Source organism: Takifugu flavidus, chromosome 2 (assembly GCF_003711565.1).
Source record: "Takifugu flavidus isolate HTHZ2018 chromosome 2, ASM371156v2, whole genome shotgun sequence".
Lineage (NCBI taxonomy): Eukaryota > Metazoa > Chordata > Actinopteri > Tetraodontiformes > Tetraodontidae > Takifugu > Takifugu flavidus.
Window position 1 is genome coordinate 3,681,212 of NC_079521.1, and position 21,275 is coordinate 3,702,486.

A 21,275-nucleotide genomic window follows, 5' to 3' on the forward strand; every position below is an offset into this window, starting at 1 on the left:
AAATGAACCCCTGCCCAGATAAACCCAGGTTTAGTTTGGCCCAGGCCAGAATATACCCCTCGAAGACCAGCATATACCCCTCTGGCCCAGTCTATACCCTGACCAGGCCAGACTATACCACTCCATGCCTACCTATACCCCTCCAGGGTCAGTCTATACCCTTCCAGGATAGAATATACCCCTCTTTGCTAGTGTATACCCCTCCTGGCTCCTGCATAGCCACCATGCACCATTCTACTATTTCAACATGTCACCAGCTGCATTATTTCAGTGCTTGACTTGTCAGCCAGGACCGCTCAAGCGTGCATTTAGCGACCAATTCTTCATACTTTTATACTTTAGTTTATTATCAGTATCACAATAACAGCATTATAAATAACAATGAAATTTGGTTTGGAGCATCTCAATCTACTCTAAAAAATGTGCCCATTGATAAACACAAGAACAAGAAGTGTGTGTGTGTGCATGTGCGTGTGTGTGTGTCGTTGTGTGTGTGCGTGTGTGTTGGAGAGATCGGAGAGCTTGTAAAAACATGGCAGCACACATGTGTGAGTAGCACCGTTGGTGGGAGGGTGTATTTACTCTTCCTGAGGTGTGAACAGACCCTCTGCTCATCTGTCCAACGGCGGGTCAAGACTACAGGACAGCAGACACATCATCTCTGGCTGATTTGTTTAACCCTTGTGTGGTGTTTGGGGCTGTGGACCCGTTTTCACTTTTTATTAAAGAAAAATGATAAAATTAATTATTTTTCAAACTGAGACCCACTGACTTGGGCTTATTTTCTGTGAAAAACATATATCACCTCTCATTTTGATGTGCACCTGAATGGGTTAAATTTCAAGTTCAAAGAAATAGTAAGTCAGTAGTTTTGAAAAACCTTGCTTCACTTGTAAATTTGTTCCACTCATATCTTGATTTTAATGATTGATTTTCTTTTTATGTTTTAATAAGTTATAAATGTGACTAACAAAGTTAAGGGCAAATATTAACATATATATTGTTTATACTGCTTGTAATTGGGATAAGGTAAACATCTGTTCAGTATTTTAACATAAAAGTGTTTGATGTGAGGCATTAAAAGCCACAAAATGCAACGCACAAATGCTGGCTGAGTAACAACAATATGAACATTACACAAGGGTTAAACTGGTGATGTGGAGGCTATTTCTTCACAGGATGTGTCGATTAATCCAGAATATGATAACCAATAAGAAAATGTTTCTATATCCTGTATTGACAGTTTCAATGAATTTAACAGATACTGTTTGGTTGTTCGGCGGATTTATGCTGGATCCTGCAAAGGTCAACCTCTTACAATTAGCGGAATATTTACTGTCCTACTCAGGCTGACCCCTCATGTTGTAGCTGTGTTTCACACCTTAGGTGCAGAATGTGTCCCCCTCAGCTGCCCCCCCCCCCTCTCTCTCTTCGCCAACAAAATCCACCACCCAAAAATGTAATCCAGCCTTCAGCACCCAACACTGTTGCATCACATCTTTGTATTTTACAACCATTAGATCAGCTTAATAAAACTTTAAACTGTGGTCAGTATTTAAGCACGCTACTACTTGAAGATACAGTTAGTAGATTTTAAGATGTGTTTAGGTACCGGCCGTATTTTTATTCCCCTTTTGTATTGCCTTTATGAACCACTTCTGAGTGTAAGCCACTGTGACTCTTGAGTGACCCGACTCTTTCCTTATCAAAGGAAATGGTATAAATTGAGTTGGGAGCTAGTGACTGCGTGAGCCAGCCAGCATTTTATCCACAGGACTTTCATATAAGAAAATCTCTGAGCTCTTGTGGGGTCCCTCACGGGTTGCTGATTTCTTTTCTTTAATTAACTGGTAACTATCTTTGTCTACAACCACAGCATTTACAGATTAATCCTCTGCTCTTTGGGTTTGTGCAAATTCCTCAGCCCAGAGGAGCCAAAAGCTTCAGAAGTCATGCTGATTATTGTAAAAGAGGATCGTCTGCGTGCTCTCTGCACACAGCAACTCAGACGGGAAGCGCAGACGAAAGCTTTTTCAAACGTTCAGTAAACCATTGATCAATTCACACTGAGTCATAAATGAATAATAAAAGGAATGCGGGCTAAGATGAGCATAAATTCTTTTCCCTTAAACCACTTATGAAAGGATTCCAAATGGATCACGCTGGGAACATCATCAGATTCTTTGGTTTCTCAAACATAACAGAAAATCTAAACTAAAACCAAAAGTCCTTGAATACGGTCCACATTCCCTCAACTTCAACTCTTCTTTCTTTAAAGGTTCATGTTATTATCTCTTTTTAACTCTGATGCCAGCAGAACTTCCCCACAGGAATCCATGAAATGACGTCCTGGTGGTTTTCCTGGGGGTCATGGTGGGGTTGATGGACAGGCAGGTGGCAGACAGCCCAGCCTGGAGCTTGCTGTGGGCGTAACTCCACCCGGAGGTGCCAAACTCCCAGCCTGGCTCCCACAACCTCACCTTGTTCAGGACAACGTGGCTCCAGTGTGGGTTCAGCCCCAGTTCAGTGTGCCCCCAGCCTGACACTTTGGTTCTCACCAACAGTTTATTTACAGGCTGTATTTCATCTTAAATTGATTAAACACCACATTAATCTGAAAAACAGCCCCTTTGAACACCAGGCAGCTTCATAATTCCACTGAGTCATTTTTAGATATCTGCAGAGCTGCGGGCCAGTTCTCCAGCAGGGATAATAAAAGCTCTGGGCCAACTATGGAGAGCTGCTGTTTCTGTTGCTCAAACAGAGAAAATCAGACGCATTATGGTGATAAAGTTAATGTAGGGAAGGCTGTGCTGAGACGCATGGAAGGAGCTGTTAAAGTGGCTTGCATCGTAGATCATCTTTTTATTTCACGATGACTCAAATTTGAAGGGTAGAGTAAGATATTTGTATCTCATATTATAGCAGCATATGCATATCAATAAATGTACACAACATAGTATAGGCTTTAATGCAGCACTGAGGGGAAAATGAGTTTTCCAGTAGTCCTGGTTCTCACATTGAGGTGTGAAGTGACACCTCCAGAATCATCAGTTCTCATCAGTGTGAAACCATTACACCTCTGCTTTGACCAGAAAATGCAGGTGATTAGGCTCCATTTTATATGTATACATTTAATGAGTTTGCCATATCTATTGGGCAATTTGACCCATAGTTGAGAGCATGCGAGAAGAGCTGCAGCTGCAAGAAATGGGTGATGATACAGTCCATGCAGCCTCATTAATATGGCTCCAGACTGATCATTCTGGTGAGAAAGGTAGGATTAAGTGCTATTAATGGTAGACCACACTGGTGTTTGGGTCAAGGCTGACCTGAGAACAGGTGGGGAAGGAGGAGAAGAAGAAGGAGCCTTCTGAGATCCATGGTGATCATTCCATCATTCCAAATTTCCAAATGTATTATTGTCTGTGAGTGGTAGAAGTGTGTGGAAGTAGCGCCTGTGACCACAAAAGTGGAGCTGCAAAAGCAATTCCTCACAGAAGAGCTTGTTTCATTCTAACTCAAAGACCAGGTTCTTTGGTAGATTAAGACCTTCTTGACACTCTTGTTTCGTAGATTTGTTTATAGGTTAGAATCCAACCATGTTCATTCCGCAAACCCTTTTTCCTCATTTCAATCAAATGTTCCGGTATCACAGCATCTTTAAAACAATGCAGACATGCAGCACTGCTAGTTCATCAGACATTCAACAAAACAACTATGATACCTAACTGTGCTTTACAAAGATGACATCAGTGTTTCGACACCCCTCTCTCTGTCCAGTTTGTTGTCTAGTGTTGTTGGTGAGAGAAAGCAACTCTTCCAAAACAAATCTAGCTCCTTTCACATGTGCAAAATGCATCTGCGGTTGCTTTTTCTGGCTGACATGAGAACCAACAAAGAAAAAAATTGTTTATTGGTTCGAACAGGAGTCAAAATTCACACTTCCACTCCTGTCGCTCAAGTTTTCCCATACAGGGAAGAGAGGCACTGGTGTATACTGAGAGAGAGAGAGATGGAGAGAGGGAGATAGAGGGAGGGAGAGAGACTGTGACAGACTGATGGTTTGTGAGAATCTGTGGAGGTGTCACTTCACACCTCTGCTTGCCTGGTCTGGACATATAAACCAGTGCAGCAGATCCGAGGAGCAGTCACAGCTTCCCAATCTTTCCAGCAAGTCTCTCCTCACATTATGGATACCTCCTCGGTCCCACTGCACAACTGCGGTCTGCAGTTCCAGTGGTGTTCTGATTCGGACATCTCCAGCATGTCTTCACCAGAGACCCTGTCCCCTGTTCCCTCTATGGACTCCAGCCTGTCTCCTTCCTACCAGCAGCTGCCAGAGTCCACTCCTCCGAAGGCGACCAGGACATTCAAGTCCTCACCCTGCTCTTTGTCAAGACGAGGCCGGAGGGCAGGCAAACCCACTCGGATCAGAAGCAAACAGCGAGAGAGCGCCAGTGAAAAGGAGAAGCTGAGAATGAGAGATCTGACCAAGGCTCTGCATCACCTGAGGTCCTACCTGCCACCATCTGTGGTCCCAGCTGGACAGAATCTGACTAAAATAGAGACACTGCGTCTCACCATCCGCTACATCTCCCACCTTTCAGCCCAACTAGGCCTCAACGAGGAGGTGCTGTTTCAGAGGAGGGAGCAGAGACACGCGTCAGCCACTGACAGCTCCTCACCAGACATTCTCAGCTACTTCCAGCACAGTTCTGCAATTGGCCAGGAGGTCCAGTTGCAGAACCAGAACCAGGGCCTGGACCAGCCCCTGTTCTCCTCCCACTGTCCCAGCCAGAACACTGCATTCCATTCTGGGACCTATAGTTTTGGAGTGAATCAGTACACTGTCGCTCCTCTAGAAGACATGAGCGTGGACGCCATCCCGCACACACCAACAGCCACACAACCATCCTGCCAGGTAAAGGTTCACTTTTTAGCATTCCTACAATAAGTGACGTTTATCTTTGGAAAAAAGAAGTGTACTGACCATATGTTCTGGTTCTCTTTAAACAGGTGTGCAGCACAGACTTCTGCATGCCGTTAGTTCCCAGAGAGTACTGGGGTTGAACACGCCAACACCTCTGCACCATCTTCATCACACAACCACGTTTATTCTCGCTGCCTCACTGTGAAACATGTAATTTATTAAAACTGTAAAGCTTTTTCTACATTTTATTTATTTTACTACTGCGAAATGTTGCCTGTAAATATAAGACTGTATTTTTGTACTCTTTATACCACTATTTATAATAAAATATTAAAATCACATCTCAGGTTTTCTCTTCTTTAAAATCTCTCTGCTGATGTATCACTTATTAGTATTCACATTTAGTTTTTGACAAGCTGATGTGGGCCTTGATGCAGCAGTGTGTGTGTGTGTGTGTGTGTGTGTGTGTGTGTGTGTGTGTGTGTGTGTGTGTGTGTGTGTTTGTGTTTGTGTGTGTGTGCCACCTGCTGGTCACAAAGGAATCCTGACAGCACACCATGTATAGTATTAGTATCGTTAATGGGATAGCTGTCTTATGGTAACTTGTTGATTTCTGTTGTACCGGTAATCCAATTATTGTGATGTTAGAAATACATTAAAAATGTTTTGGGTTGGATAATTGGCAGAATCACTGATGTTTTATGAATAGAGTGCATATTTTGTAGCATTACCTAAATCTGTATGTATTGTCAGCAAATTATGTTAATACAAAAATTGCATTTACACAAGATACCTAAAAACTTGTAACTTTACTTTTGCCAAAGTGATTTTTTCAGCATGCTTCCTTTATAAAAGAGTTAAAAAAAATAGATACAAATGCTACAGAAATGAGCAACACTGCATGTAATTGATTGAAAGGCCCAGAATTAGATTTTTGCTTCATGCTGCCCTTCAGGTGGCTTGGAAGGAGTAATATTTCCACCTCATGTAACGTACTCATGTAACTGAACATTTCTGTGCTCACATAGAGGGGGGTTATGGTATGGGGGGGTTATGGTAGGTTTATGTCTGATTTCTGTTGGGCTCCAAAGCACTTCCCAGGAGAAAATAGGTACGTGAACTTGGTGCAGGGGTCAGCCATTGGCAGAGGTTATCTAGTTTATTTAGTGTATCTTTGTTAATGGGGCTCTGCAAACATGGAAGACCCTTGGCACCGCTAAGTCTAGACTCAGCCCTTCCTCTTCTCACCTACAGCCCTAATTACCGACCAGAGGCATCAGAAAGGGCTTTAATATTCATAGAGGGGAGAGGATCTGCATGGTGGGCTGGAGAATTAGTCCCGAGTGTTTAGTTTGCCACAGACATGCACTTCATTTGAAATGCTAACAGAAAGCCTAATATACTGACTTAAGTCTTTAATCACAGAAAAGCTAATAAAGTCTCCAGGCTGAAAGTGTTGGGATGAAAGGGTTAGCACTGCTGTGCTGATTATTCACTCATTACATGTGAGTAAACATGGTCAAAGCTAATGTGGATTAACACAAAATAGATCCTCTCTGTCATCAGCCCAGAGGGAAAGAAATGATCAATAAAAAGTCAACTGGTACAAATCAACAAAGGTTGATTTGTATGAACATTTCAGTTGCATGTTTTCTAAATTTTCAGGTACATTGATGTTTTGAGAGGCAATTTAATTCTAAATCATCACAGCAACAATCAAAGAATTCTGTTAAACTTTTGTCCGTCAGGGGCAAAGTGAGACAAAATTTCATCATTTCTAACTAGAGGATACGTGTGTGTGGTTGTGAGAGAGAAAGAGAGAGAGAGAGAGACAGATCCAAGCTGTATAACAATGCCGTCTAAGATGGAAAGGAAATTTCTTCCCTGCTTTGGGAATGCTTAAGAACAGAAGCTGTAAGAGGACACTTCACACTTCCAACTCTGCGGCTGCACGTCAGGAGTCAAATGTGACGCGACAGTTTGTGGGAACCCTGCAGAAGACTCAGCCCCACAGTCCACACCTGACAATACGGATCTGATGAAATGTCAGTGATAATTTGATTACCCTTAATTTTTATTTCAAAATGGAAGCGCGCTCCATCCTGCCAGTGAAATAAATCCTGTCCCTGGACATTACCATTGCGATGCTGAGTGGGGATCCTCACTATCACATATGACTGAAGGAACATTCGGGATGATTCCAATACCAACGATGGAAAATACATCATGTGGTTGCAGTTGTTTGATGAAATGGCACAAATTTGAAAGCATTAAAATAAAAAGGATTGTAGTGTTCAAACTTCCCAGGCCAGGGATGGACTGCTGTCCAAACAGGAGGAGGTGTAAGGTCACGACACCTCCCAGCTGCCCCGGCACACTTCTGCAGCCTCCTGAACCAGCAATAACCGTGACCTCTCTGCTCAACTAAAACCTGAGACATTCGTTCAATCAGACATTTATGTTTAAAATGTAAGTATTCTGTCACTGAGGCTTTCTGGTCATCAGACACACACTGAAATGACCCGGGTCCAGACCTAGGGCTGACAGGGTCGTGTTCCCAGGCAACAGCAGGCTGCATTCAGTTGGAATTCACTTGTATGAGCTGCTGTGTCACACCTTGTCCAGGAGCTGTCCTGGTTCCCATGAGACCCCCTGGTTTAGGTGTCAGTCTTGTTCCTGGAGCTTCTCGAGGCCAGAGGCGGAAGCCGGAGGTGCAAACTCACACCTCACACCGAATATATGGAGAAGCCTCCTTGGTCCTCCTCATTGTCCCGTCCTGCCTTACCAGCTCCAACACCGACTACGACTGCAACAGTAGCTATGGAGGTTTCCCACTGCTCTCCGTTCCAGCTCCAGGACACTTCATTGCTCTTCGATTGTGAGTCCCTGCTGGACAAGTCGTATGACCACATGGTTTCTGATCCAGCTATGGACCCAGGATACTTCAGTGCCAGTAGTAGCCTGTCTCCCACATCTTCTGTGGACTCCTTCAGCTTCTCTCCCACATCCCTCCAAGCTGCTGAACCTGAGCAATGTCCTCTGGACGGGTTCCTCTTCAGCAGCCCAGCTGCACCTCTGACCTCTGAGCCTCAGACCCTGCAGTCAAGCAGACCCTCCAGCTCTGACACCAAGAGGTCCAGGTCAAGGTATCCAGGCAAGAAGCGCCAGACAGCCAGTGAGAGGGAAAAGTTGAGGATGAGGGATCTGACCAAGGCCCTGCATCACCTTAGGACGTACCTGCCACCATCAGTGGCACCAGCCGGTCAGACTCTGACCAAGATTGAGACCCTACGCCTCACCATCCGCTACATAGCCTACCTGTCGAGCCAGCTGGGCCTTACCGAGGAGGCTCTGGAGCAGAAATGTTCCTTGGGATTTACTGAGCAGCCCAAAACCCTGAGCCACATTCAGCCATCCAGCCAGGACTGTAGCCTCATGACCAGCACTCACCTGCAACCCTCATATCAGGTATGTTGACGTCACCTTCTAAAAGCATAATCCAAGTAAACGTTGTTTTCATGTTGCTTCTTGTCAGAGTTTCTAACCAGAATCTGTCTGTTTCAACAGGTTTGCCCCAGTTTCACCAGTGATCAGTATTGGTTTCCACAGCAGCAGCAGCAGCAGCAGGCCTGTGCATTCCCTGGACACTGCTAGGAGACAACATAAATCCACTCACCTTATTCATTGCAGCAATGAATCTTATCAATATTAACAGATGTTTGTTATTTTTAACAAAACATGCATGTGTACTGTGTGTCTGTGTGTATATAGATCGTTATATTTATGACATTTCAATATGTGGCTGAAATAAAAGAATTTATGAAGATTTAAACTGCTGCATTGGCATTGATCATTTCTTTTCACAAGACTAACAAATGAAGTATATGTTGATTTGGCCTCCATTTCCTTACACAAACAGTGCAGCAGGATGACGAAGCGTTAAAGGCAACACGTCCTATTCGGAGGAAAGACCCCTGCTGAGAGGAGTGACAGCTGAAGCAGGGCTAGATCCGGGTTGAACGGAACTGGCAGCACGAAATCGCAGAGAAACAATTGCCATGGAGGCCTGCAGTCAGACACGTACAGGCCATCTGGCCATCCTGCGGGCCGACGCACATTTTTGGGCCGGGACTGTCATAATTTAATGTCAAACGTAATAATTTTAATGAGATGAAACGCGGCACATTGGCTCATTTTCTTGAAGGACATCAGGCTTGTCCAATAAAATGTTTCGTCCCGCCCTCACCCCCTCCTACTTTGACCGTGAAGTTCTACTTTATAGTACTGCGCATGCGCCTGTCGCAAACCAACAAGGAAGCGACCGTGTATATTTTGCTCTGTGCATTACAGATGGTTAATAATCACGTGGTATAGCGTTAATATTTACGTAATGTTGTATATTGGCTCTGCTCTTGAATACATGCTTGAACAATTAATAGCGCACTCTGCCCACTGGAAGTTCGTGTCCGTCTGTGGAAATAGATAATGAACCACCGAAACGCAAGGGGGCGCTGGGAAGCTGAGAGAAAAAGGGCTCAAAAGCCTACAAGTGGACGCATCAAAAATGTGCCAATCACGCGTTTGCCACCACAAGTTCGACAGCTGCAGCAGGTGCAGGGCCTCGACATCAAGTGCAGGAGCAGTGCACAGCTTTAATGTGCAACAGTAACAGAGGGAGGAGGAGCGATGGGAGTCAGCAGGGAGAGCTTGAGCAGCACTTCAGATAGTGTGAACATTGTAGGCTCAACGTGTGCAAATGCGCAACATAGGAAATTATTGCAGGACTTATTTTATTCATTTAGACATACATGATAAAAGTAGCCTCTAGAGATTTGTGCACAACCTTGTCTTTGCTGGTTTGGACGTGGTCACCCTAGTCCAGCCCTGCCTGCAGCTGCGTGATTTACAATAACTGACACTTTTCCAGACTGTCTACAATCGACAATCTACGAGCTTTGTCATCGTCTGCAAGGGAAAACAGAAACAATTTTCTTCTCTGGGTCTGAAGAATCTGCAGCGTCCTAAATTGGGCTCTACTAGACTTCAGTGGCAAACATTCAATCCTTCTACTAACTCCTCCAGCATAACAGATCCAGTTTCAACCTGACGACCTCTCAATCTCTCTCTCTGTATCCATCAACAGGTCTAGCCACCTTTATAACTGTATGCTGGCCTGCTGACCTCCGACCCTGCTGACCCGCTCTACTCTTATACCAGCAGCTTGTATAATTAATGTATTTCGATGATCTCAACCTATTCTATCCTCTGCCTGCACTCCCCCCTTCTCCTCTCTCTCTACCCAGCCGGCCATCAGCAGGAGGGTCCCCCTACATGAGCCTGGTCCTGCTCAAGGTTTCTTCCTGTTAAAAGGGAGTTTTTCCTTGCCACTGTTGTTTGTGGAGGTCAGGCCCTGGGATTCTGTAAAGCGCCTAGAGACAATTTTGATTGTAACAGACGCTATATAAAAAAAAAGATTTATTTGATTTGATTTGAAAGAGAACCTGGGGATGTATTGTAAAATTATTATAATTTAGCTTTCTTAATTTCAGCAGGTGGCATGATACATGGTAGTGTATATAAAACTCCAATCTTTATTGTTAAAGCAATAATCACAGATAAAACATTACAATAATATGTTGTATATTATTAAAATATATTGTATTTTTCCATATATAAAAGATTTTTTAAAATTGCCTAATCGTATTAAATCGCCTGCTGATACACTGCCTGGCCAAAAAAAGGTCTTACAGCTGCCAACAAGTTAACTAACCTCAAATGATGTTGATGAGTAGTTTCTCATTTCTTAAACAACCATGTGAAGAGACACATCCTGTGACTCTGTGACATTGCCACAACGAAGGCGTGCTGTTGTTAAAGCTAAATGCGGTCCGATGAAATATTAGTGTGTGACTTCTTTGTTTTGTCATGACTTTTTTTTTGCCAAGCAGTGTATAAAAGCTTTACATATTAGACTTCAGAGTCATCCTAATATTTCTGATGATAAATATGGATCAGCTCTCAGTTGTGTGAGCATGTTAACCTGAAGAAACTTCAGTGCTAAACCATTCCAACACCTGTTCTTTGTTCAGGTCGACCCAGTTCATATTGGTCTTAATTCTCTCCAGCGACTCTTCCACGGACGATGCCGCCACACCCAGCAGCTCTGCTTTGTCTTCTTTGAACTGCAGTAACTGGGTGGGGTGAAGGGGGAAAACATTTTACTTACTCAGCAAATATTTTTCGGGTTAATAAAATAATTTATTCATTTTTTCTATGTAAAAAGCTAATATTTCCAAACTTTCAACTGAATCACTGGTTACCTGCTTGTACTCAAACTCGGTGGAGAATCGTCTGGTTAGACCACTAATCAGTCCAGCCATTGAAAACAGCCCACCGTCACAACTGAAGAATGAAGCAGAGAAGAATGTCAGACTTTGCACATTGACTGACAGATTTTGTCTGCAAGCTAAATGCAAACATCATATTTGTTGCATATGCAAAATTTATTGCTTTGTCATCTAAAAGATGGAAAATTTCAGCAGAACCTGAAAAAACTGTTAACTAGCATCGTAGTACTGAACTCAAACATGTCAGAGACACTCACTATGTGATCATGTCTTCCAAATTGGCTTGAACAAAGTTCCATGCCAGGGGCTGACCCACGACGTTATTACTAATTAAATTAATGGTGGAGATGGTGTCCTGCTTGCGGATTTTGTCTGGGTCCAGACTGTACTGCAAGTACCTAAAACACAAACACCATGAGGACAAAGGCCATATGTGATGATCCTGCTGGAGACCAGCACCACTGACCTGTTGAGCAGCCAGGGCGTCTTAGTGCAGGACATGGCGTGCAGGAGTTTATCTGCCTCTGAAGCCAGGGAGGCATTCTTGAACATGGACCAAGCAAAGTCCCACTCCTCTACTCCTCCTGATGCAATCGCATTACAGTAGACTATGGACTTCAGGTTGGGACTGATCCTGGAACCATTGATAACCAGTTTAATGACAAAAGGTGCAAAAGGAATGACAAAAGACAGAGGCACAAAAGTAGCGTATTGAATACGTGTTATTATCGGGGTTTTTCATCCACTCTCTGAACAATCCAGTGGTCATATCTTTACAGCCTTTTACTCCAGCGATGCAAGCTAACGAGATGGCGTTCTCTTGGTTGTACCTGCAGAGGAACGTCAGAGGAACATTAGGGACCATCTTGGGGGTGCTCAAGAGGAAAACTGCTCGAGAAGAGAAAAGTATCTGGATACTCTTACAGGTCGGTGAGTTTCTCTGGGTTCTTTGTCCAGTTGGCAGTGACGTTTTTGAAGTAATTAAAGAGAGGAGTCACCTTTCTCTTCAGATAAGCCTTGAGGACAAAAATACGCAGTACAGAACATTGCAATATGCTACAAAGTTGACAGGGCATCAGTGCTTTTAGACCAATCTAAGGGAACGCGTCAGTCACATGATCTCGACCTCAACTTTTCAGCTGAGTTTCTCAGATCACACTCGATCTACCGGTATTCAACAGGCACCAACTCTTTATAAAGTTGGTTAATCCAAAATCTGTAAGTCTTTAATCATTTGGATCTGATTTCAGATCTTTTCTGTCATGATGCAGAGAGATTACTTTCTGATTACTGACTACTTTCAACCTGTTTTGAGTAAAAAATGTGACTTTTTTTTACAAACCAGAATGGGTCCGTACACTTCACTGCGGTCAAACATGAGCAAGATGTAGTCCAAGTTGCTACGTGCCGTCTGCCAGGGCATGAATTCAAATTCTTTATCCAGGAACTTGGTTGTTCTCAGAGCCAGAGTAATGTTCACTATCTTTGCCCTGAAAGGATCACGCAGAATGAGACGTTGTTGACTTTCTTCATATCTGACAGCAGTCTTAGGAGGCCTGACCGTGCAAGGTTGAAGGCATCGTCGATGATTTGTACACGGTTAATCAATGGAATATCCTGAAAAGAGATGTTTTTTCACTGAAGGAACACACCAGACAACCTCAGCATGGTGTCTGGACACTGTTTGTACCTCAGGGTTGGAGGCCAGCCTTGCGAGCAGACGTTCCCAGTTATCAGAGTCATAGTTGACCCTGTAGAAGCCCTTCATGTTGATGTTGGCCAACATCCAGTCATTGGTGTCAAGCACCATGTCAGGATTTGTCTCTGAAACATGGCACACATTTTCACACACGTGTTCCATCCATTGCAATGCTCTTAACTCAAACATGAGGTACATCTTACTTTCTTTATCGAGGAGCCAGAACTGCTGTTCAGCACCGCCATTTTTACTCCATTTTATAGGGACAAACCAGGTATAACTGCAGTATCCACCCGGTCATATATAACACAGCAACAGAGACATCTAAGTGTGTATATGATCAGAATTTGTCACTACTGTCAGATTAAATGACTTTTTTACTTGAACTCTGATGGCGTCACCGTGGCTGAATCTGCATCCAACCGGAAGTGCTGCTGGCTGATGGTTCCATTCTGGGTGTTGAAGGTGACCACAGGGAATCCCATCTGCAGGATCCAGCGGTTCATGATCACATCCACAGAATAGGGCAGCTTTACGCCAGCTTTCTCAACTGCCTGGGGAAATTTAGATTGTCATGATGGATCAGCAGTTCTCTTTTTGCTGACAGCTGGCTGTCAGCTGCTGCCGTCACACTGCTTTTTACTTACTCACGCTGCTGTTGGAGATCAAACTGAAATTACTAGTGGATAACAGGAGGATTTAGACCCAGTCTGAAGATCTGTGTGATTCGCAGCTTTAAATAAATGCTATTCAAATCACTGAATACTGCAAGTTGATATCCAGAATATTAAAAGAAAATCAAAAATAATGAAAGCAATTAACAGGTTTGCATGGATGCATTTTATCTGGCCTAGGACTTGGATTTAGTAGACCACAACATCGTCTCACATGGACTCATGAGCATTGACCTGTCCAAAAGTTGCAGCAAATGTTTGGCAGCTATTTCAATAACTGTGTACAGTAACTGAAGTTAGAAAACGTTGTGTCAGATCCAAGGTGTCGTTCAGTGTTCCATCTTGGGTCCAAAACCGTCTCCATAAATTATGTGGCCAAGGCTATCAGTGCATCCCAGTTACACCTTTATGCTGATGATACCATCGTCTACTCATCTGGCCCTTTATTCCACTCTGCCACACCCACCCTCCAATACCGCCTCACTTTTATCGAGAATCTCTTTTCACCACCTTCATCCGTGTCTCAAGTCAAAGACCAAACGTATGCTATTTGTTTGGAAAACTATCACTTGATGACTTAGAACAAGCGTTTGTCTAATAAGATCTCTGGTTGGAAAGCCAGCTTTCTTTTCATTAATAACCTGCAGAGCAAAGTTAAGGTCACATTAGGGTTCCTTTACCGTAATAAGGCCTCTTTCACACTCAATGGACTGGGTGGGCTCCACCACCTCTGGTGTGGCCTATTTAACCCACCATTGTGATGAACTTGTGAACTTATCTGCTGGCCCCTCCACACCAGAAGACTTCATCACATGTTCATAAGACTGTACTAGTGAGTCAATACTCCCTCACTACCTCCCCTAAACCTGACATCCAGTGACAACTACTCAAAATCCTGTTCTACAATTCCTTTATTTTTGTCGCAGCAAGTGACTGGAATTCCCTCCAACACTCCCTTAAAATTTGAGCTATTTCCATCACTTCAAACAGTTTAAACAGAAACTGCAGCAGTCCCTAGTTGACTCTCATGCATGTTGATTCCCTTGTGCGTGTCCCAGGTCGTCATTGTAATTGAGAAGCTACCTACCTGTTAAAATAAAGGTGAAATAAAACTTAATATGGTATTTTACCATCTGCAGATGCTTCCACAGGTCTGTGTAGATGGTGCTGTTATACTGAAACTCCTTTAGGTATGTCTGAGGAGAGAAAAGGAGATTTTGGTGAAGCGTGAGACTTCTACCAACTCAGATCATAGCTGCTGTACGCACATTGAGTCCTTTGGAGAAAGCGTCCTCGGTGATGAAATCAGAGAGCATCCTGAGGACTGCAGCACCCTAGGATCATTCACACAAACAGAAGACTCTGAGATCATCTACAGTGTACAGATGGTATATAAATTCATTGAAAATTAGTGTAGCAATAGCCATCCTGGATTCTTCAGAAGCCTGGTTTAGATTTGATACAGTCAAGATAAAGATGTGCGAGGTTTGATTCAAAGACCTCTGCAGCAATCTCAGCGTAAAGAGACCCTACTGGGGTCATCAGGGGATGTTGAAGGCAACTGATTAAAGACTACGACTCACCTTGCTGTACGTAATGGAGTCAAACAAGTATCTGATGTCATCTGGCGTCACGATGTTCTCTTCTTTACATGAGAGAGGATGAGAGGAGGCCAAAGCGTCCACACCCATCACATTGATGATCTCTCTCAGAACTATTAAATCTGGCTAGAATGACATAAAGTCATCATGTAGACCACAAGTCCAGGTTCTAGAGGACTGGGGACCTTGATGATCCCATAGTTACAGTTACATTAATGCTACATGCTTGGACCTGTTGTAGATGTGCATGTACCAGCTGTGGCCCAGGCTTTGCTTACAGCCTTGAAATACATTATTAGCTAGAATAAAACAGAAATGAACTCACCAGACCCCATTTTGGTTCAGTGTAGTTGCTACCGAAATAAGAGATATAGGTCGCGAAGCCCTCGTTGAGCCACAGGTCATTCCACCACCTCATGGTTACCAGGTTCCCAAACCACTAACAGACACACTTCCAGTTTACTCTCAACACATCTCCAAGGACAATAGAATTCTTATTAAAGCTATGAGTTCTGAAGGATTGGACATTAGATTTGATACCATATGTGCGAGCTCATGAGAGATGACCGACACCACCCACTTCTTGTCTTCAATGGACGAGGTAGCAGGGTTATATAAAAGAGCAGGCTCGCTGTACATGATCAGACCCCAGTTTTCCATGGCACCAGCCCTGAAATCAGGAATAGCTATCTGATCTGAAATGAGAATAAAATCATTTACAAGTTTTTATCTCTGTTATCATATCATCTGACATCATATGTATTCTGCGTTTAGTGTGAGTGTGGTTTTAACCTGATTTTGACAGGGGGTAGGAGGAGTTGTAGTGATCCTCAAGGAACGCCAGTATGGGCCCAGTCTTCTCCAAGGCGTAATCTCCGTGGCCTGACTCTATGGCCTTCTTACGAGCCCACACCCTGATCTGGACACAGATGGTGCTTTATGAACCAGAACGTGTGTCGGATAGCCCAGCAGGGGGCACTATAATAACACTTGAACCAAAAGCAGGGGAACTTCTGGTGGACTTTATAATAAATGCACATCAATCTGGGTGCTTCCAAGGAGAACTCATCAGCACGCTTAAACAAATGAGTTCTGAAAACCATTTAAAAACACTGACACTACATTTCACTCCTAAGTGAATTAAAGCATGGTGTGGCATCTCAGCACAACACTGGGCTGCTGCAGCTTGCTACAAATTCTGCATTTATGAATGCCACATATAGATAACGTACACAACTTAATGTTTAAAAGAAAAATCTCCATTCTGGTTGGCATCTTTTTATTACCAGTGTGTTATCAGCCAGTTCGGTCTCTCTGAATCCAAAATCACACACAGCAAAGGCCAGCAAGTAGGTTGACATGACCTTTGTTGGTTCATAGCTTGTCTTCAGCAGATCTTGGCCATCCATGGTGATGTTAACAGGCTCTGTGAGGAAGACACAGGAGACTTGAGCATGGGTCTGTCATATTCACTAGTAATAAAGGCTAACAAATCAGAAAGTCATGAAAGGCAGCTGAGTTCGTACATAAATGTGGAACATGTTACACATCAGTGTCAGCAACAGCAGTGAAAAACGGACCGTAGTTCATGGAGTTGGACAGGGCCACAGTCCCGGGGGGGTGTATGAGGGTGACGTGAAAGACAGCTTTCATGGCGGGCTCATCAAAGCATGGAAATGTCTTCCTGGCATCAGTGGCCTGCATTTGGCTTACGGCCAAAACTCTGACAAAAGGCAACATATTCTTTAAAAAATCAAATGTTCTGAGAAACACCTAAATCACCTTTTTTTAAAACAATAGTTTTATAAGCTGTGCGGCGCCTTCTGCATATTTTAAGCAACAAATCTGTGATTAATCAGTGGGTGGAACAGGAAGAATCATCAGCACAAACATATGAGGAGTAATGAGAAAGATGAATGCAAACAGCAGTGGAATGAGACCGGGCGATCCGTGTCCTGACCCAGTGTTTAGCTCAGCCCACCAGACAGCTGAATTATGTGAAGTGAGCTCTGCATCTATGTGACACTCTGTTACTGAAGCTAAGACAAGTTCAGAGAAATATTTAGGTAAAATGAAAAGAATCCTACTTTTGCTCTCCATCTATGGTGTATTCACTCCTGTAGAAGCCTGCCAGGTCATCTGCCAGCTCTCCAACAAACATGGTGTAGAGCTCATATCTGTGACCAACCGACAGTGGGCCGTTGAGCTGGACCACCAGGTACTGGGTGGGAACCTCCAGCCATGTTTTGCTCAGACTGGGCGTGGGGGCTCCATCGAGGCCCCTCAGCACAGCATGGTGTCCTTCAAAGATAGTGAAGTTCAGTCTGTTGCTGTGGATCAGGATGAGGTCTGTCTCCTTCACACATTTGAAGACCACCGTGGAGTTTCCGGTAAATATATACATGTTGTCATCATTGGGCTTTAAGCGGGGCCACAAGGTCACATTATAGGAGATGGGAGAAAGGGAGTCTGGGAGTCTGAAGCGCTGCCAGGGCTCCTTCAGCATGGAGGGTATCGTGGTTGGTTCTGAGGTGGCAGTAACACTGGGTCCAGTAGTGGTGAAGTGGGCTGCCTGATTCTTAGACTTCTCCTGAGAGTAAACTGCAGACAGGGTGATGATGATGGCCACAGCAGCAGTGGCTGCGACCAGGCAGGCTGCTGCCTCCGCCTTACTGATGTAGAAGCCCTTCTTCATGGCTCACCTCCAGAGGAAGAAGACACAGGCTGGACAGAAGTTGCAAATTATACCCTGTCTCTCAGGCCCCGTCCAAAGTTGAGATTCTGGGTGGGTAAACCAGCTGAAATGACAAAACAGCCAGTTCAAAAAGTCCTCGGAACGAGACAGAACTCTGCCCGAGGTGTGAGCTTTACACCTGAAGAGCAACAAAGAAAACACGGCCGATTGGCCAGACTCCTCCTGTGCGTGATCATGCAAATACATCTGAGCAGCTCATATCTATGCGTGTGCATGTGTGTGTGGGTGTTCTGGTTTTATGGGTGAGTGTAAAGTGAGGACCAAACTACAGATCTTACAAGCAAAGTGAGGACATTTTTGCGAAGTGGGGGACATATCTGGTCTTCACAACTTGAAAGGTGTGTTTAAGGTCTCAGGTTTGACCTGGGTTCAGGTCAGGGTCAGGGGTTAACAGCGATCTTAGGCTAAGGACCTAAATAAAAGATGCGTTAATACAGATATGCTCCTTTTTTCTTCTCTTTATCCCTTTCAGGATCACAGGGAGGCTCCTGGAGTCTTCCCCAGCTGCATAGGCACACCTCTGAATGGGTCACCAGCTCATCGCAGGGCTCTATGTCAGCATTTGGGGGTCCTCCTACTGCTACCAGAACACCACCAAGAACCCTCCTTTCTGAGCCTTCTCCTACAGACTGAGCTTTAGTGTAGTTATTTATCATGTATTCATAAACATCTTATTAAAAATTTGAATGTTTTTCTTTGTTTTTTAAGATTAAAGTTTGAAAGCAACATGCATGTGAAACAGTTTCAACTTTGTATTTACAGGTTTAGACGTACATGTGTATTTGGTGTATTAATGTACAATCTCTCTCTCTCTCTCTCTTTAATCAGAAATGTGTGGATTACCGGAAAAATTCCTGAGATTATACAAAAATATTAAGACATGACAGGAAATGAGAACTTTCAAGAATCAGACTATGTTTTTATATGCACACATTTGTTAGAAACTTGCTTTCACTCCTAGTAGAAAATATATTTTACTCACACATGCTACATAGGAGCATAAATATATGAGCCTTTTGAGCTGTAGACGGATGGTTGGTGGAGCTGAGGCACAAACGAGTAGATACACACGTGTTCCTGCTACATGGTCCTGCTGTATGTTACATTGTTCTGGACGATCAACTTAATAAAGCTCCAAATGTTTGTATTCATCCCTGAGATTCCACTAACAGGAGTATTTAACAATTTCAACACGGCAGCATGAAAACAGCAGGTTAAGTTTGTTCTCTTACCTTGTCTCTGTTGACCCAGATGAGTATTTGGCATCGGAGGAGAACCCAAAAACTCTGCACGGAACTTCAGAACATCAGCTGCAGGCGCACTGGGAAAAAAAGCTGGAGTTCTAAGTTGTCACTGGGGAACAAACCATCAACCAGGTTGGGCAGATCCGACCTATCTGGCTTCCCTTTAGTGTTTCTGGTACCTTTATGCTGTCGTTAAGGTTCTACAGAGCATGACACTAAAGAACATATTGCAGCTGTTCTTACAGCTGTTCCAAAGACCCCGAAACTCCCCAAAGCCTTTAGAGCTCAAACCTTACATTTACAAAGCATGATCTCATAGTTAGACTCCCATCCTTCGCTTCCTGAGAGCTACAGTTCAGATGGACCTCCAGCCAGCAGTAATAACATGCATTTAGATAACTGCTGTAATCTATATGGCATCCCTGAAGGATTTGGGGAAATATAGCGGAATTCTGATGAGGACCCCTGTGGACTGGATGAAATGGGAGTTTTTGCCAGCACTCGCAGACTTCCGTGAACGTAACCACAAACTCTTCATGGGCGGTTAATTACATTTGGACTGAGCCAGAGGCCACATACAGTAACTCATCACATGGATGTTTTTACAGGCTAAATTATGGCTCGATTTATACACTGATGGACAAAAACTTGCAGAAGCTTTGAACTGTTTCATGCTTTTCTTGTGAAAAACAGGCACTTCCTGTTGGCTCTGTTCCTGCTCAGGAGCCTGAAACCATAAACAAGTCTGCCCAGAAAGCTAAACAATCAGATCCAGAAAAACAAACATGTCTAACCAGAAAACACTTATCTGGATAGACACACAAGTCTCTCTTGAAAAACAAGCAATTATATCCAGAAAAACAGCCATGTCTATCCAGAAACAAGTCTGTCCAAAAAACAAACAGTTGGATCGAGGAAAAACAAACAATTCGCTCCAGATTTACAAACAAGAACACAATCATCTTTAAGTTTTTCCAGAAAATATAAACATTTGGATCCAGAAAAATAAACAAGTCTACCCATAAAGAAACAATAATCTCCAGAAAACCAAACATTTATTTCCAGAAAACAAACAAGCCCCACCCCAAAAAAAGCAACTTCATCCAGAAAGACAAACAAGTATACCTAAAAAACCAACTAATTTAGTCTAGAAAGTTTGTTCAGAAGAATAAACAAGTTTGTTCAGAAGAATAAACAAGGTTGTTCAGAAGAATAAACAAAGTTGTTTAAAAAGAATAAACAAGGTTGTTTAGAAGACTAGATAAGTAAGTCCAGAGAAACAAATAAGGGCGGTTAAAAGAACAAACAAGTCTGTTCTGAAAAACAAACAATTCTCTCAAGGAAAACAAATGAGTCTGTACAGCAAAATAAAGAATTCTTAAAAAAAAAAAAAGCTAGCATCTAAAAAAAGCAACCGGGTGTTCTTTTCCAGTGCAGTAAACCTTCAGTTTCAAAGTGGCACGTGTACTTTTAAAGCAAAATATTCTTGTCGCAGCCGTTTAAACCTTCAACCCTGTGAAAATGAGCTCCATCACTCAGCCAGTCAGAACCGTTCTGGTCCACTGAACATGCAGCCTTTCTTCCTCACCTCTATCAGATGTTTTACCAAGATGATGATGCAGAAAGGTGTCAGGATGCCACTCAGCAAACACAGCTAACACCACAAAGACACAAACATACATACACACCAATCTTCCTCATAGACAACCTTTTTCCCAGTAGGGAGGAGCTTGTAGGCGTTAGAATGTAACTCTTCTTGGCCACATTTGTTTTTCCAAAACTGCAGCTTTCCTTCCCCTAAAATGTGCTTATTATCTACAGTCAGCTGTGCCACCAGTGTCTAAAAACATCTGCAACAACACAATGGAACATCTACATCTAAATATTCACCATCATCCTGCTCGCTCAGCTCTTTTTGTATTAAATGAAGTCAGATTTACCAGCTAGATAAAATGAACCTGGGCTTATAGGTTAAAAAAAAAAGTAAGGCTCTTCCCACCTTGTCATAAACATGTGAGATAG

At 43.3% G+C, this 21,275-nt stretch overlaps 2 protein-coding genes and 1 long non-coding RNA gene across 6 annotated transcripts; 1 reads left to right on the forward strand and 2 right to left on the reverse strand.

Moving 5' to 3' along the window:
- Window positions 1-3,975: 3,975 nt before the first annotated feature.
- On the forward strand, window positions 3,976-5,141 carry LOC130521862 (mesoderm posterior protein 1-like). Its single transcript, XM_057025694.1, has 2 exons — window positions 3,976-4,924; window positions 5,020-5,141. The coding sequence occupies exons 1-2, from the start codon at window positions 4,193-4,195 to the stop codon at window positions 5,071-5,073; spliced, it is 786 nt and encodes a 261-aa protein (XP_056881674.1). The 5' UTR covers window positions 3,976-4,192; the 3' UTR covers window positions 5,074-5,141.
- Window positions 4,994-9,065, reverse strand: LOC130521863 (uncharacterized). Its single transcript, XR_008949474.1, has 3 exons — window positions 8,845-9,065; window positions 8,417-8,583; window positions 4,994-5,132 (listed from the first exon to the last, which is right to left on the reverse strand). It is a non-coding gene; the product is annotated as an uncharacterized LOC130521863 (long non-coding RNA).
- Window positions 9,066-10,501: 1,436 nt separating this feature from the next.
- Window positions 10,502-21,239, reverse strand: LOC130516787 (aminopeptidase Ey-like). Of its 4 annotated transcripts, none has more exons than XM_057018032.1 (22): window positions 20,842-21,239; window positions 19,242-19,293; window positions 17,342-18,052; window positions 16,835-16,977; window positions 16,541-16,680; window positions 16,047-16,173; window positions 15,795-15,949; window positions 15,580-15,693; window positions 15,237-15,380; window positions 14,922-14,987; window positions 14,784-14,849; window positions 13,361-13,533; window positions 13,183-13,259; window positions 12,971-13,104; window positions 12,842-12,897; window positions 12,623-12,770; window positions 12,205-12,296; window positions 12,000-12,110; window positions 11,747-11,914; window positions 11,538-11,678; window positions 11,254-11,335; window positions 10,502-11,124 (listed from the first exon to the last, which is right to left on the reverse strand). In XM_057018032.1, exons 3-22 carry the CDS (start codon window positions 17,947-17,949, stop codon window positions 10,969-10,971), a joined length of 2,901 nt encoding a protein of 966 aa, XP_056874012.1. In that variant the 5' UTR covers window positions 17,950-18,052; window positions 19,242-19,293; window positions 20,842-21,239; the 3' UTR covers window positions 10,502-10,968. The 4 variants fall into 4 exon arrangements, with proteins under 4 accessions (XP_056874012.1, XP_056874023.1, XP_056874043.1 ...); XM_057018043.1 differs by having other exon boundaries at window positions 19,242-19,330; XM_057018063.1 differs by lacking the exon at window positions 20,842-21,239 and adding an exon at window positions 19,332-20,494 and having other exon boundaries at window positions 19,242-19,295.
- Window positions 21,240-21,275: the final 36 nt, after the last annotated feature.

Bases quoted from the DNA above. Each gene is read 5' to 3' on its own strand.
- LOC130516787 (XM_057018032.1), bottom strand. From the start codon at position 17,949: ATGAAGAAGGGCTTCTACATCAGTAAGGCGGAGGCAGCAGCCTGCCTG. The intron at 15,381-15,579 runs GTGAGTTCATTT...ATGTCATTCTAG, and splicing joins CTGAACCAAAATGGGGTCTG to CCAGATTTAATAGTTCTGAG. The intron at 11,679-11,746 runs GTCAGTGGTGCT...TTTGTGTTTTAG, and splicing joins ACGCCCTGGCTGCTCAACAG to GTACTTGCAGTACAGTCTGG.
- LOC130521862 (XM_057025694.1), top strand. From the start codon at position 4,193: ATGGATACCTCCTCGGTCCCACTGCACAACTGCGGTCTGCAGTTCCAG. The intron at 4,925-5,019 runs GTAAAGGTTCAC...CTCTTTAAACAG, and splicing joins CCACACAACCATCCTGCCAG to GTGTGCAGCACAGACTTCTG.